Source organism: Botryllus schlosseri, chromosome 11 (assembly GCF_051294905.1).
Source record: "Botryllus schlosseri isolate E-star chromosome 11, Bs_hap1, whole genome shotgun sequence".
NCBI lineage: Eukaryota > Metazoa > Chordata > Ascidiacea > Stolidobranchia > Styelidae > Botryllus > Botryllus schlosseri.
In genome coordinates this window covers 26,676,313-26,694,301 of record NC_137246.1, presented here as the reverse complement: position 1 = coordinate 26,694,301, position 17,989 = coordinate 26,676,313, and the positions used below count along the sequence as shown (strand labels likewise).

Here is a 17,989-nt window from a genome sequence, read left to right as displayed (position 1 = left end):
AAATTAACCTCATAGGCACACTCGTGCATAGAGCGTTGATGATATGTTCGGGTAACAAACTGAGTTTAGAACTTGACTACATCCGAAAAATCTTACTTGATAACGGTTACCCTGAACACGTCATCAGCCGCGGCATGGAGAGGAAATTAACGCAACTCAACGCAGAAAAACGAACAGAGCCCACCGCACGAACAATAAAAGATGTTTATATCCATCTACCTTGGATTGGCCCCATTTCCACCCGCTTTGAAAAACAATTGATTTCTGCTGTCAGTAAATGTTACGATACAGTCAAAACCAATGTGATTTTTACAACAACACAACTGCTCCCTTCAACACGCAAAGACGTGCTTCCTGCACTTCAACAAAGTAATGTAGTGTACGAATATAGGTGCCACTGTGATTGTGGCTACGTGGGAAGAACGTCAAGACGTCTGCAGGACCGCATAAACCAACATGTCCCCAGATTTATAAGAACACGTGCGTCACGCGATGTGAAAAGCTCACCCTTAACTCATCCACTTAAGATTGATGCTGATCGATCAAAGGCAATTAATTCTGCCATCGGCAAACATCTGTTGGATAATCCGATTTGTGCGAATAATTATCGAGACGACCGATTTCGAATCGTAGGTCGAGGCCGTTCACAATTCCATTTGTGTGCCTTGGAATCAACTTTTATCAAAATACACCAACCAAAACTCTGTCAACAAAAGGAGTTCGTGTATCACCTAAAAATAGTACATTGAACGCTCTCTCATTCGAAATTTCATGCTGGTGACGTCATATTTTGTGATACGATTGTTGATATACAATATTATTTCCAATTCTCTACTAGTTGCTGACGATTACCCCTGACGAGTGTCAGCCGAAAATATTCGGGTTCATTTCAATATGAATATACTATTTAAAAGCCTTATATTATGGACTTCATTCAGACACCCATATCCTGGTCTAGGACTAGCAATTTGCGTGATTCACGCGGAAGAACGTTACATCTGCCCGGACTTCTCACAGACGCAAACTATCATCAGGCTGATAGTGGATTACATCAATAGCCTCACGTTCTTTTGCAGGTACAGTAGCCTGTCAAGATCTAGAGTAGTGGTTCTAAAACCTAAATTACTAACCTGGCGAATCCTTGCGCTAATCTGGAAGCCTTCGGCGAACATAAAATTTTCGTCAAGTCACAAAAACATAAGTCTGCCATAGTACACATCTAATACTGTACATGACTATAGAATACTTGTGCACAAAATAGCTGTGCACAACAACAGTGATAAAAGAACAAAACCATTAAAATATAATTTTTACACATAGCAAAAATGTTCTAATGAATATTTGCTTGAAATCAGTGCTATTTCTGCTGTGTCCTCCAGTGCAGTGGTTCTCAGCCGTTTTGACCTCACAGATCGGTTAACCTTCAAAACTTGAAAAATTTGACCCGAAATCTAATTACTACAATCTACAAATGTATGCAACTGAAATGTAATATTGGAAACTTATTTAATGCTGTCATTTTGACATTAGATATTTATACGTGGTTCTATTTAACCGATTGGCACCGGCTGCAATTTTCGAAAAATTTTGCTGCAATTTTCAAAAACGAAAAACTGTACCTTAATGGGATTGGAACACGGTAGCCAAGGTAGCGTTCGAATCAGAAAGTCAACGCGGATCCGATTGCGCCACTCAATTCATTTCGAGCCCTGTGTCTGGCCGCTTATATCAAGAGCAAGCTGAGAATTCGTTGATGAGAAACGTATTACACTTACTGCACTCTTTATAAACCTTAACATGGATATCTGGTGACATAGGCTTCTTGTGAATCATATCGGCGAGGAAATCATGATCATGGAGATGGCTCAGTCGATCTAATACGCCCTAATATCGCCATTATCCAAAAGATACAGTACGGACGGTTTGCACAATAAACACGCACCAGGCCGCAGAGTGAATGAGTCATCGGCGAGTGAGCGAGTGACGCGCGTGTATTTATTAGGTAGCGTAGCCTTCCAGGGCAATTACAAAGCTTATAGAGCACGTAAATGGGTCACTTTAGTAATGATAAACGGAGATTGTCAAGACCTAACCATAAGGACAAACCACAAACGCATATCTCACTACTACGTAAGGTTTATGACGTTAGTTGGTAGCACTTCATACAAACATGCTACACACGTTTGCGCGGAATACACTGCGTGTAGAATTGATGTTGTTGCCATATATACATCACTATTAGCTGTTAGTCTGATGTAGATATACTCTTATGGGCATGTACTCTCCACAGAAACAATCTAAGAATGTCAACTACCGATAAAATTCAGGATATAACACATTATGTTACGGATATTCGTCCCTGCGTTTGACACTAGTGTGGTAGTCTGCAGGAATTCTCTTCACGATTTTCAGAAGCGGCCTTGGGGTGACATAGGCACAACTAATGTTGTTTATTTTGACCTTGAAGGTGGGGATTGGCTAGTTCTATTGAAAGAGACAATCCGTAAATGCCTTTCATTACTACAACGTAAGATATATATCGTTATACGACAGCTCTTTGTATATCCAGATGCGTACTTTTGCGTAAGTATATGCGCTGAGTAATATTGTATTTATTCCGAATTATACTTGACTATTAGCCATTATTTAGAATCGTATAGGCAACAACTATTCACAGACACAATCTATGAAGGTATATCACTATTAGAACTCGATATATATCCCGTTATGTGACCAGTATTCATCCATCTGCTTGAAGCTGGTACGGTAGGCTGCGAGAATTCTCTTCCCGATTTTCAAATGCAACCTTGAGCGATGCAGACATAACTAGTATAGTTGTTTTAGCAAGAAAATCAGAAGCTGACAAGCGCTATTCATAGAAACAATCAACAACTGGCTATGACGAATACAACCAAATATACGACCGGGTATATGATGGGCATCGGGAACGCGCGTTTCCGCGAAATGATGCGGTCGGCAGATATCTTTGTCACGCGGCGTATCACATAGATTTTGAACACCTTATATGTAACTAATATCAGATATGAAGATATGTGTGAACTTGTATGGACACTAGCTTTTCACAGAAAGAAACAACTATGCTCTAAGACGGCTAGAACAAAACATACAGTACGTTATGTGAGAGTAGTCAATGACGCGTGCGTTGCCGAGACAGTGTATTTTGCAACATAATTATCTACGGTATTTGATATCCGATTTCGACGTCTTAGATAAAATAAATATCAAATAATATGGCATCAATGAACTTGCACAAACAATATCTATCCGCAGAAATGAACAGCAGCGACCTAGCACGATTAGAATGGGATATATAGTGGTTCTATTACAGTACGCTTCCCTCGTACCGGCAATGGGTAAAAATACCCACGCCGGCGCCAAACGGTCAAGTTCCGGCAAGGTGAAGCATGCGTAGTCTTGTTGAAGACCACTAAATTGATTGTGATTGTTCGGTACCCTTTGCTATAGCCTTTTTATACTGTAGAGTGCTAGCTTTATCGTACTTTCGGAATTTGTTTGAAAATTTCCGCAGCTTTCACATATAACTTGTTCGAAACAAGGCTACTTTTTAAGAGTCTCGTACAACACATGCAATGCACCGTTGTGAGGTACTTCCAAAGTAGAGCATGAATTCTCTACCATGAAAATAATACTTTCCAGACTTCTGAATCAATTTAAATTCCGATGTTATTCGATTATATTCTACAAATTAATGGACAAGCGTCCAACTTTTTGTATTCTGGAATTGAGATATAAAATTTCTAATATATTTGGGTGCCTGCAGGAAACTTGCCACAGACCAGCACCTGTCCGCGGATCAGTGGTTGAGAATCACGGCCAGCCATTGCTTCGTAGATAACATTGAGATGCAGCTAATCAATCACATAGCTCTTTGTTAAGTAAATGAAAGAGAGAACCATACTAGAGATAGTTTTATTGCATGTTTTTTGAATTGCTCGTTTGCATTTTCCGCAATACTTGCTAAAAGTTGCACAAAAAAGTCGCGTGAAAAAATAGAAAAAATTGCTATAAAAAACGCCTCGAAACAGCTTAAAACATCATACTACAGATATTCTGCGTATTTAGGAAGATCCGGGAAGCTGTAAAAAAAGTTGCAAAAACTTTCCTAATAATTATAGTTATCTAATTATAGCAAAATGCCGTTAATTTTATTCGTGAAATGCTTCTATGCTCTCATTTCAATGCTAATTTAAAATCTACCAGGAGATTTGTATAGATCAGAAATGAGTGGTGAAAAGACGTTTGCCATTCTTATACTTACGAGAATAAACTATGGTTTGATATCAACCGAAGTTGATTTGTTGTAGTTTCTAATTCGAAATCGAATTCAATTTCCAAGTTTTTGCGATTTCACAGTAATTCTAGTCTGATTGGGAAAAGCTGAAAATGTTTTGGCTGTCCGACTCTGCCGCCGTGAATAGTCTACAATGGTTAGGATTCTCGCCTTTTACAGACGCTCCAGTGGTTTTGGGTGGTTCTGTCCAGTTTCACTCAAGAAGAACTGGGAATGCTGCTTCAGTTCATCACGGGATGTTCGCAATTGCCTTTGTAAGGTTTCGTAGACTTGTCTCACAAACTGAAAGTCTCGTACGTTTTCTACCAGAAGAACATACTGCCTTCCGCTCACACTTGGTAAGTTTGATGCAATACGGATTGATTTTGCCAGGCACGATATCGCTTGGTACTCTACATATCACACTTGAACAACTAGAAAAGCTCCTGCTATTCCCCATTAGATTAGAATTCGATTTATAGGTACACATTTTTTCCAAATTCGATTAGAATTAAAGTTATAGCTAGGCTACACAGTTTTTTTTTTCCAAATTAGATTAGAATTGGGCTTGTATCCGCACAGTTTTTCCAAATTAGATTAGAATTAGAATTAGAATGAGATAATAGAATATTTCACAGATTATAACAGAATAGATTTCGCTCTAATTAGTGTCATTGAACCACTACAATTACCTAGTTGTCCAAGTCTGGTCTGAGGCGGTCACAGTAGTCGGCGTTGCTACTAAGTAGAAGTACAAGTAAAACTGTAATTTCCTATTCAATTATATGTAGGGGTGGCACTTTTAAGGTGTCAAAACCACTTCTGCTGGAAGTAGAAGATGGAGATTGGAAAAGTATTTGAGTGTTTCGTTTCCAAGAAGTATATATGGTCAATGGGTCGCTCACTTTTAGTAGTTAATTGTATTTAACTACTCTTCAAATTGTTATATGTGTCTTTGTGAGTAAATGGTGCAAACTTACGATTGCTTTCTACTTTTCTAAATCAAAATTGTAAAATGCAAGTAGTTTTCCCTAAAAGAACTGCTCGAGTAGAAGTGAAAGTAGTCTAAAAAGCAGGGTTGTTACCGAGTCGCAAGGTTCCGAGTCACAAGTCAATCTCACTTTTACAGTTTTGACTCGAGTCAAGCCAGTGAGTAGAGGCTCGATTACGAGTCATAGTGTTGTGACCCCAAATCATTGTATTGACTGTTCAGTTGTGAGTTCAATGCACATTTTTCAACTCTGCTCGAGTGATGTAGAATGGCTCGCATTCATAATATCATAATTTTCCTCAGTCCTAACAGTGTCTAGCCCTATTTTTCAAGTATCAGGACTGATAGACGAGAAACCAATAATGCGGTGACTATACTATTCTTCAAAGTTACAATGAAATGTCTCTCTTGGCCATCCTAGTCTCGAGTCCTGCACAATGACGCAAGTACAAGTCGAGTCATTTTACGCATTTCAAAAAATTACTCGAGTCACCAAAAAACTGTGACTTGAATCGAATCATGATCCCAGTCATTGCAACCCTGTCTGCCGCATTACACATCTAATACAATACCATAAAACAGGGGCGGGCAACTTCTCCAGTTGGCGGGCCGGGTATGGAGCAATAAAACACTGGGCGGGCCGGAATCCTGAATCGATACATTAAACGCGTATTTACTCACCTATATGAGGAATAATCGTACTTAATGTAAACTTTAAGTTTGAAGCGTAGAAATCGAAGCAGTATTCAATGCATTTATTAACGTAAGCTCCACTCTCGCACGTTACTAACACACGTACGCTAAAGAACAACCTACGGTCACTATGATTTGACGTAATAAGCAAGTAGTAGGAGATTGCGGCAGACTGTAACCACAGGCCCCGTTATCATCTACGACCGGAAACTACTTTTGAAAAACTGCTTTGCCGTCATGTTGAGAATGCACAAGCCACGAAACCTGACACGCGGTTGCGGCCTTATTCAGTCCATGTCATGAAAATATGCCAGGAAGGGAAATAGGAAATTCCCTGCCAATATTGTAGATTCTATAGCTTCCCGCAAACTGTGCTTTCAACATAACTACCATGAACTCTCTGTACGATTGATCCAACTGACAAAACATTTGGAATTATGCATTATGTGTAGGTCTGAGCAAAATCGAGTGCCCGAATGATTCGATTCCGCTTAGATTTTATTACACTTTGAGCTGAGTATGCTCGCAGCAAAAGTCATTATGTGATGAAAATTTGTTGATGTCAAAAATCAGTCAGGTATGTTGTAATGATCCTTGTTCTATGACTTATCGACGATGTAGGTGTAACAACAATATTTCTGTGTTAATGCTAACTGACTGGTATTTAGTCAATTTGCTACAACAGACAGGATATAACAGTAACAATGTGCTTCTACTGTTCTACATGAGTGAAGTTTTTGTAAGATAAGTAGTAAGTAAGATAAGTAAGTAAGAGTGTATTTTGTAAGATAAGTAGTTCCCTGCCACACTGGACTAGTTTCGTATAATTTTCAAAATTGCCCCGCTTGGTAGTAGGCTACAGACAGTCGATTGTTTTTTGTGAAATTTAGAGACATGTGCGCTGTCTTTTTATTGATGGCAAAATATAAGTCTGTAAAGCAACATATCAAATCACTCTATGGCAATGGCAATTACTTCAGTGGTTACTGTGGTCTGCTATGAACAACACTCATATCTGTTATCATTAGGAATTCCTCTTCGAGGCATGGTAGGATTTATTAGAAATAATTATCATTTTCCCAGATCCAATCCATGCGTTCTCGCGGGAAAGACTTCACCGAGTAGACTACATCCCATAGCCATGCCTCTAGCAAAAAATTCCCCTCTCCATAAAATTGCCCGCATCGGCGTTTCTCTTGTTATTTCCTGGCGCTTCTGTAATCTGTGGTATAATTCGGTTGCTACTTTTTGTGGATTTGCTGAAATGCAAAATGTGTCTTTTGTGAAGTGCATCATATTACTTATGGTTTAGGTGAAAATCTGTGAACTCGTGCTGAAGTTTGACTTTAGAAACCGGCGATATTGCTATTTCGATCGGGAGATGATCATTCGTTCGCCTTCGTGTCAAAGGTCGGTCGTTCTACGTCCGTTCCTTACCAAAGATTCCATGACCAGAATGCCGATTTGTCCAGAAGATCACGTCCCCGAGCTGATCGTACTTGCGGTGGTGAAAAAAATTGAAAACGTGACCGGCATATCGAGGATGATGTAGGATTTGACGGCAAAACCTCCCGACAGACGCAGTCAGGGGGGGTTTCGAGGGTAGAACCCTCCTCCCTTTTGAAAGGCGGAAACGCGTCCTTTTGAAATGACCATTCTGACGCTAGCATTCAGTTGCAATTCAATACGTCGTATTAGTGTCGCGCGCGTCCAATTAGCGAGGAGCGTGTTTCCAATTAGCGAGATTCGTCTGTTCACAATGTAACGAGAAGTGATCTTTCACTGAGATGATCGCGAAATTAGGTCATTTATTTCCGTGCGCTCGACAATCGTCGCTGGCCTGATTTATCGCGTCTCCAACGAGCCTTGCTCCGCTAGCTTGAAGAATCGCATCTGCAATAGGCCCAGTGTGCACTATACCATCGCCGGCCTGCACAATCGCATCTGCATTGGCCTGGTACGAAAGATATCATCGCCGGCCTAACTATTGCGTGTCGGGCCTAGCATGCGTCAGCTCCTATCTCTCGATGGCTTGGAGACAATTCCGTTAAGTGTTGCTGATTACCGATTGTGATTAAAGAGTGACATCGCGAAACTGAATGACATTGAATGTCCGCAAACATGTGCTACACGTAAATGATTTCCGCTAATACTCAAACATAACCATCAGAAGATGTGTGTCAAGGCTTGAGTTATATATTATTATTAACCACCTGAAATCGGTGCCATTATAGAACAGATTCCATAACAACTCGGACATTTTTGACTCACGCAAATCGTTGCCTAGTCTTCATAATACGCGTTGATAAGCGCACGTATTTAATTGTTCACGAGAGATTGGAACTCGCTAATTGACAGCACTTCCGGACTCGCTGGCAATCTTATCATACGCGTAATTGTTTGTCAACACGAGGAGATTGTATAATCGGCATTTACGCATGTACTTAACCCTGATGAATTGATGCTACATTCGTAGATTCGAAAAAAAAACTTTTTCTGCTGGCTACGCGCCATCCTCCATGTACCGCGGAATGGGAATGAAATTTGCTTTTTTTGTATCGTTATGTCCAATTTTGACGATTTAAATACAGTTTCCACAGTGAAGTGAAAGTAGCCTATAAGAGTATTTCTGTTATAATCGTGTACCTGCAGATTACATTAAAAGAGATTTCAGCTGGTGTTGTTAATCTTTTACGTTATAACTGTATTAGCCATCGATTACTGCAACCGAAATCCAGATTCAAAATAAAGTCAATATTGTTGGCCGTAACTGTTGAACTCACAGGAAGTCATTCTTTCCATATAGTTAATTCAAACCTTCTTTATTGCTATTGTCACATTACATATTGCTATGAGTCATCATCATGAAAGGTCATGTCAAAAAAGTTTGACTGAAATTCCAAAAAGGTTTGTAGCACTAAATATTTGTTTATTAGAGTCGGAGGTGAACCCGTCATTTTAGTTGGTGCCGAGCAGGTAGCCGTGTTTAAGGAGTATAATTTTAATCGGATTTGTGGCAACAACACGAACACAGACAGCCGGAAACGGCGGACCTGTTCGTTCTGTCCTGTAACAAATAATCCGGAGAACGTACCCGTCTGAGCATTGCCGCATCAAAGTATCGAACCATCTACACCAGGGGTCGCCAACTCAAAACGGGTCGTGGGCCTCTTCAAATTTGAGACCGTGGGCCGCAAGAATGCAATATCGAGACAAAGTGGACCACACTTTTAGCAACCAATTTTTTTTTTAAATCATTTACGTCAGTACAACACTGTGTTTTTTTACATGGGCGACGGGCATAGTTCCAACAAAAGAAGTAATATTTTATTAAAGAAATAAAAATTCCACAAAAAATATCATGATCATAAATTTAAATTATTTCGAAGTATGAGCTGCAGACGATGCCCGACAACGCGGGGAGACACTGTCCCAGTACCTAGTATAGCTTGATCTTGCGGGGGCGCTGAGCCATTTTCCAAGGGTATCGGTCTTTGCAGTGTCATGGCATTATGCCCAATTGCCGATTCATATCAGCTGATTCTCGCTCCGTTGATGCTGTAGCCATTTCATCTAGTGAGGAATAATGATGTTAGACACAGGAGAATAGCTTATTTTGAAACAGCTACAACAATATTTTGATACTGAAATCAATTTCAGAAAGCCTTAGCAGCTAAGCACCACTCCTCACAAATAACCCAACCACAGACGCTTGGTCCAAGGAAAACGAATTTCAGCAAAACTGCAAGCTTCGCTAACAAGACTATTTCACCAATTAAGCTGCACAGTGCATACTGCCCGGAAGGCAGCGACCAAGACAATAAGCTTTGTAGTATCCTAAATACATTTTAATTTTTTGATAGAGAAACGTGACTAGTGGTTTGAACAGAATTGAAATGGTATCATATTTAACGTCTTTTCGAATTATGACACCAAATAAATATTTTTTGTTAATTATTAGCCTACCTGATATGAACACATCCACTGTGCAGCATTTATTAACAATATAATTCACTGCTTCCAATTTAGAAATGAAATTAATGCGGTGGAGAATATATAGGCTTACCATATTTTGGAAATCTAAAAAGAGCACACTTTTTCAGAAATTTGAGACTTGCAAAACCAGAGAAGAATTCTCGAAAACCGGTGAATTTTTCCCACTTTGTGATCGGTTGACTAAAATGAGCTAAAATAACCGTTTTTCACTCCGAAATACCCGCCGGAGCGTCAATTCTGTGCTAATTTACGGCATATAACTCGCAATTTGCTCTAAATCGAATGCTTATGCTGTCGAAAACTGGATACCTCCTGACATGCATCAATATGAACCGAGCTCGGCACCTTTCGCATAGCTCAATGTGCATTTTCTGACAATCCATGTGAACGAATTAGAATCGTTTTCACAACTACTTACTTGTGTAGATTTTTAAAGTCAGTAAATTCTACTTCGAGTAGTTTTAGATCGCTGATGGAAGAAGTACTTCTACTCAGAAGTAGCGACGAAAAATCTACTCGAGTAGCTTTCTTGTAGACTTTGACCACCTCTGGACAAAACTGAATTCCAACTGAGCTACTTGGAAAACTATTGGGCTATTTATATTAGCACTGAGATGTTTCTTTTTTCAAGTTTTATTAGCCAGATATTTTTCAAATGCACAATTGCATACAGGTTATATAAATATCCATTGTGGATCGCATAGCAATATTAATTATAAAATATGGTTCGAGCAGCAATTGACCATCCACACTCAGTTTGCAGAAATGAAGTAATACAACAAGGCGCGAAAACTGCCAATACACGATGCGACAAAACTCAGAAGGTAAAAATGTCTACCGTGATGAGGATCAATACAGGCGACTAACAATAAATTTCACGAACTTGTCGCATAGATTATTATCCAGCATTTCCGTAATCAGGAACATATAACAAATTGTGTGCATAAGAAACAGCCGTAAACAGCGACCCAGTGTTTTCAATTAGCACCAGCATTCAATGCCAAGGTATTCTGTGTGTAAATGGCTGATAATAAAACTTGACAACTGATTATGGTAAGTAATAATAAAAAAGGGTAGCGTACATGATTAATGAAACTTAAATTTACACAAAAGAATATTTGAAATTAGTTCAACAAGAGATTAACATCACGGTATTTTCATATCCCGGTCCGGTGTGGGGGCAAGGTAATGAAGACTGCCGGGCTAGTATTTACTTAATTCATTTTAATAGCTCATTTGAAATTCAGAGATTATCAACACAAAAATGCCCAATAGCAACGTACACTGTACGTGTACGACGGTACACGTCTATATCCTTATGAGACAATCTTGAAAATTCAGTCATGAAAATTCACGATATACATCGCATATTATCATCAAAGTTTTACAGGGTGATTGCTCAAAATGTTTCGAACAGATTCTTCATTTCTTCACCACAGCGTAGATGTCTGCGGCAGCAGGTCCATTTTCTTCGGCTGATGTTGAATCTGAAATGTATTGATGATTAATTACTTCATCTCTATAGTTTGTAGGTTCAGTTTTTGACATGAATATTTTGAAAAAGTTTATTTTTTAACATGAAATTTGTTTCCATGCGTTTAGGTATTACCGATTGCAACCGGATTTTATTGGCATGTCTATTGCCATCGCTGTAACCAATTCCTAATGAGATGGTGGGCCTTGTAACTACTGGAAAGTCTGTGTGAATGGTGCAAACTGCGGTTTTACGGTGTTTATTCAGATATGGTCAATTTGTCAAAAAGGATGCAATGCCTGGAAGTGATAAAAAGTTTTAAAATGATCTTGTGTCGCTAATGTGATTACACCCTGGTGTAAGATATCAGGCAGCTAGGCTTGACCATTTTCAGGTCAAGTTTTCATTCAGGCATTGCTATTTGATACGTCAGTCATAAGAAATATCTCGATGAGGAAATACAAATAAGCAAACGGCCGTTAGGGCACTAATACTGTGGTGAGATATCATGCAAGAACTGACAATTTCTTAGAACTTGCTTACATTAATCAGTCGCGTACAACTGCATACAGTTGATTATAGAGAAGGGAAAATTTACCACAATGGACTTGTGCTCGAACAAGGATTCAATCGATTTAATAAAACGGGAAATATAATACTTACAACTATATTATAATTCATTGAATTCGTTATTAGTATTGTTATTATTGTTGATGCCGTGCGTTAGTATCCCAGTAATTGAATTTTTATGCTACAATGATGGGATTATCACATCTCTGAAGCCATGTGAGAAGGTATGAGAGAATATATGGAGATTCACAAGAAAGGGCATTAAGATATATACGTCTTGAACAAGTCATATAGTATGTCTCGGGTTGTATGACATGGTCGAATTGATGCTCATTTCGGCCAGAAAACTTCAAAGTAGGGCTACTGGTACTGAAATATGCTCTCACTTTCAAAGATGGTTGATGGCGACTTTCATAGATTTGAATTACAATTTCTAGTTTGAAACTTTCGGTTGAGAAAACTCGCTTCTAGTATGATACAACTTTGCTGAACACTGCAAACTCTACAGCGTATTTACCTCCTGCCAGTGTGTAGACGATTCCAGTACTATGAGGTCCTGGATTAGGCGTTGACTCATCAATGTCATCAATTAGTCCTTCTTTCTCAGCAGCTTGGGAATCTAAATGATAATGATAACACACATTGTCACATATGAACACTGAACACTGCAGACTCTACAGCGTATTTACCTCCTGCCATTGTGTAGACGTTTTCCGTATATGGTCCTGGATTAGGCGTTGACTCATAAATTTCATCAGTTCGCTTTTTTTTCGTAGTATCTTCGTCCCTTTCATCGGTCTTCATCTCAGCCTGGGAATCTAAATGATAACACACATTGTCACGTATGAACACTGAACAGTGAACACTGCAGACTCTACAGCGTATTTACTGTAATATAGTTCAATGTATTTAAAACGTTTCCGTAAAAAACGCACAACCAGTCCTATCGCCTTCGAGCCCGTTCTGTCGATCGCGTGACAGGAGCGTCGGGAGCACACACATAATAATTACGTTAATCACAATCACACTTCCCCTTGATCTAAAGATCACACGGGGAAACCAACACATAACGCAACGATGTAACTTCAAACGTGAAAATCAGGTGAACAATTCTAAAACAGTGTATACATGAAACGGCAAACGTCCCCTTGGTCTGAAGATCGCACGGGAAGCCAAGTCAACGTGATAAGTGTGGAAACAAAAACAAACTAATACGCAGTGTACACATATCGATACATCAAATTGAAAGTTAAATTTCGATATATGCCTGTGATCTATTGACGGGGACGGGGAGTCATTTGGTCTTCCTACCCCCGTGATCTATGGACCACTGAACCAAATTCAAAGCTTTTGAGTGTAACCCCGCAGTGTAGCCTATATAAGACTGTCTGGCCAATGGGCTAATTCTGAATAAATTAACACGACTCGTTTGCTATTAGAAGCACACAAAGTGGATCCCACAACTAAAACATACTGGCGTACAAAAAACGAAAAACTGCGGTGTAGGTGTGCCTCAAACGATGGACGAAAGCGATGATAACTGGAATTTGTAGCATACAGAATTCGTACTTGAAGGCTAAAACTTGCAAGGTATATGCAATCATCACAAGGCATAAGCACTTACGCGCGAACAAATCAAAATGTAAAAAAATCACTTTTTCTTAGTACAGATACACTCAACATCTAGCCTACATAAAAATCAGCCAATCATTGTGGCGGCGCTCGATCCCGATTTGGTCGCGAATGTTCAGAGTTATTTCTCTCAATATCTTGGTCGACATTGTCATCATCAGGTTGATCCAGATTAGCTGACAGAGTTATTCCCAACGGTGATATTCTCTTCCGTACCGACTGGGCCATTAGCTTCACCCGAGTTACCGCTGTTTTCCATATCAATGGCATCAGCTCCTCTGCTACAATTCAAGTCGATTTCGCGCGTCGTAACACTTCCTGGTGGGTTAGGTAGATCCCCGACGGCAAGTCTAACGTCAGAAAGATGTCGATTCATCCCGTCAACCTCGACCACCACGTCGGCCACAATCCTGGTAACGACACCTCTATTCTATGGAGTAGTACATCGAGCATTTGGTGGCTTTACGAACACTACATCACCGAGTCGGTATGGGTTGGAACTATTTTGTCGGGCCAATCTCTTTCTGCTTGCGCGGATCATTGAAGATGGCAAACCAGATTCATAGCGAAACACCTTATGCGCAGGTACAATATCCTCTGAATTCGGAGTGTGATTGTACTACTACACCATTCGTTTAACACTACCTCCAGATATCGAGGCCATTCTTTTGATAGTTCTGTGATTCCGCTCCACAATCCCGTTTCCAGAATGCCGGTAGGCGCAGCTGAACACATGTTCCACCCCCCAACTGTTCAAAAACTGGCGCATTTTCTGGCTAGTAAAACAAGGTCCGTTATCACTCTGAATTTCACTCGGCGCACCTCTTTCCGAGAAGACTTGTTCAAGGATCTGGATGATTTTATCGGCCGTTTCATTTCGCACCGCCCGCCATATCGCAAATCGACTAGGCCCGCAGTCGATCAAACTCAGGTATGGTCGAGTGTTGACGTAAGTAATGTCAAGTGCCAGGCGCTCCCAGACAACGGGAACGGAAAGCTGCCGTGTTCCCATCTCACGGGACTCGGATCAATTCTGCGACAGATGTTGCACTCATTGATTACTCGTTGAACAACATCACGAGTAACACCTTCGCCAATGCTTCTTTTGGCCACGAAAAGCGTCCGATTCACACCTAGGTGATGCACGTTATGAAGAGTCCGTACCTGTTCCATCACATTCGCATTACGCCGGTTTACTCCAAGACACACCTTCTTTAGCCAGCGTTGTGGGACTCTCGTTAGTGCATCTGCGAGATTCTCCGACGATGGTACTTAACGGATTGTGACCTCAATGCAGTATCCCTGAAAGAGCTGCGCGATAATTCCAAATATTTTTTTAATAATCATTTCACTTGGCCCACTGACTCTAGGTCGGCGCGAATCTTCCAATATTGACGTGACCCAATGGAACACACTGACCGAGTCGGTCACAACTTCCACATTTGTGAAACCCCATCTCAGCACCAAACTCAATCCCTTTATGACAGCGTCGAGCTCCGCGACATTTATATGCGTTCCGTCGTTCTCTTTCCTCATCCATGCTGCATCTTCGACAACCTTCACATTTACGGTCAAACAGCATGCCACCGCCATATTGCTCGCATCGCACCATATTTGCGCTCTGCCATCACGATATACTCTCCAGTCACCTCTTACTGGATCGCTCTCTCGTACCTTTGTCAAGATTTCTTCAGCCAAATGCATAACTGGATTTGGTATTACCGCATCCTACGCTATCTCGTTAGTAAGTCGTGTTACATGACTGCAGGCAGTTCTCAACCACCCGGCCACGGGATAATGCCCTGTGAGCTTGCCGAACACAGAAAATAGCCCCCTCTTCGTCATGTGACCGTTCAAACTAGGCAGATCACCATCTCTCCTCCACTCCAGTACTCCATCCTGGGTCTCATTCACCCGCAATCCAAGTACACGTGCATCACGCAACGGAACTGGATCCTTCGTCGCTAACCCATAACTTGCCAAATGCCTGCGCACTTTCTCAACCACCACAACATTCTCATCAACCCATATGTCGTCGATATAATGGTCGGTTCCCCTTGCTATATCGTATTCCAGTGACAGTACGGTATAAATGATCTTGGTCATCACCTTTGGGCCGATGTTCAAACCGAACCCCATTCGTGTCATAACGTAAACTTTTCCTTGATGTCTCGCTACTTGGAATTTTTGCAGCGTCTCTGACACGTGAATCAGTAGGTATGCCTTCCGGAGATCCAAGATAGATGCGCGATTACTTCGCTTACGCCAATTGCTCAATTTATCTCGGCATACAGCCGCATCCATTCCGGGGTGACTCATGACATCACCGGTCGTACCTTCTGCTCTTTGTTTGGTTGCTTGACCGCCAGCAGTGGGATTATTCCCTCGTGGGACCCGTGACGAGCAGGTTCGTACTCCACCAACCATCCGTCTCTGATCCATTGACTCAGTTCTTTATCAAACGATGTACGACACTCCGACGGTATCTGACATCCGGCATGTTGATTCGTCAACTTCGGCTCGCCATTTTCCCATCTCCACTCCATAGTCCACTTCGCTTGATCAAATTTTGCAATGAAATCTTTATCGTCAATTTGCAACTGTTTATTCGTCCCGACCACCGCACTTGCTACACACACCTTTGCACCAAACCACACGTCCAGATTTGGATCAACGAATACCCCGCCCAGTTGCTGAATAACATCAATACCGAGAATCAAGCCAGCAGCACATACCAGCTCGGAGGCCACCAGGCATCGCACCCTGACGTTGGTCTCGCTTACAACCATCGTTACCATGGTCTCTCCGTAACAGCTAGTACTTTCTCCATTTAGCATCTCGACAATCCTTCTAGGACCAGAAGCGGTATATCCCATACGACGACACACGTCTTCAAGAACAACAGATTGCTGACACCCAGTATCCACCAGAGCCTTGAGAGGTTTTCCACCAATTACAACTACAACAAACGGAAGCACCTTTTTCGCTACTTGTGAATACGGGAGAACGCGTCCGGTGCTGACGGTTCTCCTTGGTAGTTTTCCTGCTGCGGTTCGTTACGTTCATCAGCTCTGCATTGTCGAGCTACATGGCCAAGCTTCCCGCAGGAAAAACATCTTGGTTGTCTCCTGACCATTTCGTTACCGTCATTTCTCTGCTCTTTCATGGGACATTCTGTAGCAAAGTGACAAAGCTTCCCGCAGAAAAAACAGTTGTACTTCCGCTGACGCGAGCCGACCGCGCACGATACACTGAAGGTGGTGCGGATCGACATTATTTCTCGTGCCCGTGCAACAAGATCACTCAAATTCATTTTGTCCAATCCTGCTACAGACTTTAACTGGCCTGAAACTTCTGATGGGAGTCCATTTACAAATGCGCACCGAATTAACGCCTCGGATGCATCCACCTTCAACCCAATCAATAGCGCCAGCCTTTTTAGGTCGGAAAGGTACACATCGACAGGCTCGTCATCCAGCAGTATTCTTCGCTGGAATTGGCCATACGCGTCGTAACAATTTACCCCGAACGCATTCAAAATAGCTTCTTTTGACTTGCTGTAATCCTTTCTGTCCGCCTCTGGCAACTGCTTACGTAAGATATCAGGCAGCTAGGCTTGACCATTTTCAGGTCAAGTTTTCATTCAGGCATTGCTATTTGATACGTCAGTCATAAGAAATATCTCGATGAGGAAATACAAATTAGCAAACGGCCGTTAGGGCACTAATACTGTGGTGAGATATCATGCAAGAACTGACAATTTCTTAGAACTTGCTTACATTAATCAGTCGCGTACAACTGCATACAGTTGATTATAGAGAAGGGAAAATTTACCACAATAGACTTGTGCTCGAACAAGGATTCAATCGATTTAATAAAACGGGAAATATAATACTTACAACTATATTATAATTCATTGAATTCGTTATTAGTATTGTTATTATTGTTGATGCCGTGCGTTAGTATCCCAGTAATTGAATTTTTATGCTACAATGATGGGATTATCACATCTCTGAAGCCATGTGAGAAGGTATGAGAGAATATATGGAAATTCACAAGAAAGGGTATTAAGATATATACGTCTTGAACAAGTCATATAGTGTGTCTCGGGTTGTATGACATGGTTGAATTGATGCTCATTTCAGCCAGAAAACTTCAAAGTAGGGCTACTGGTACTGAAATATGCTTTCACTTTCAAAGATGGTTGATGGCGACTTTCATAGATTTGAATTACAATTTCTAGTTTAAAAGTTTCGGTTGAGAAAACTCGCTTCTAGTATGATACAACTTTGCTGAACACTGCAAACTCTACAGCGTATTT

General features: G+C 41.0%; 2 protein-coding genes across 6 annotated transcripts in view; one reads left to right on the top strand and one right to left on the bottom strand.

Annotated features, from left to right (window-relative positions):
- The window catches only part of LOC145450089 (E3 ubiquitin-protein ligase SMURF1-like), a 29,807-nt gene extending 28,270 nt beyond the window's left edge, over positions 1-1,537 (top strand). The window contains exon 16 of the mRNA XM_080328572.1: positions 939-1,537. The gene's annotated coding sequence lies outside the window, so the exon portion shown is untranslated. The remainder of the gene's footprint in view (positions 1-938) is intronic.
- Positions 1,538-10,609: 9,072 nt separating this feature from the next.
- LOC145450035 (uncharacterized) overlaps positions 10,610-17,989 on the bottom strand; it is a 50,742-nt gene continuing 43,362 nt past the window's right edge. For all 5 annotated transcript variants that reach the window (XM_080328488.1, XM_080328490.1, XM_080328491.1 and 2 more), the window contains 3 exons: positions 12,726-12,854; positions 12,554-12,655; positions 10,610-11,479 (listed from right to left, as the gene is read on the bottom strand). In XM_080328488.1, coding sequence (XP_080184614.1) covers positions 11,415-11,479; positions 12,554-12,655; positions 12,726-12,854 — 296 coding nt within the window. In that variant the 3' untranslated portion in view covers positions 10,610-11,414. The remainder of the gene's footprint in view (positions 11,480-12,553; positions 12,656-12,725; positions 12,855-17,989) is intronic.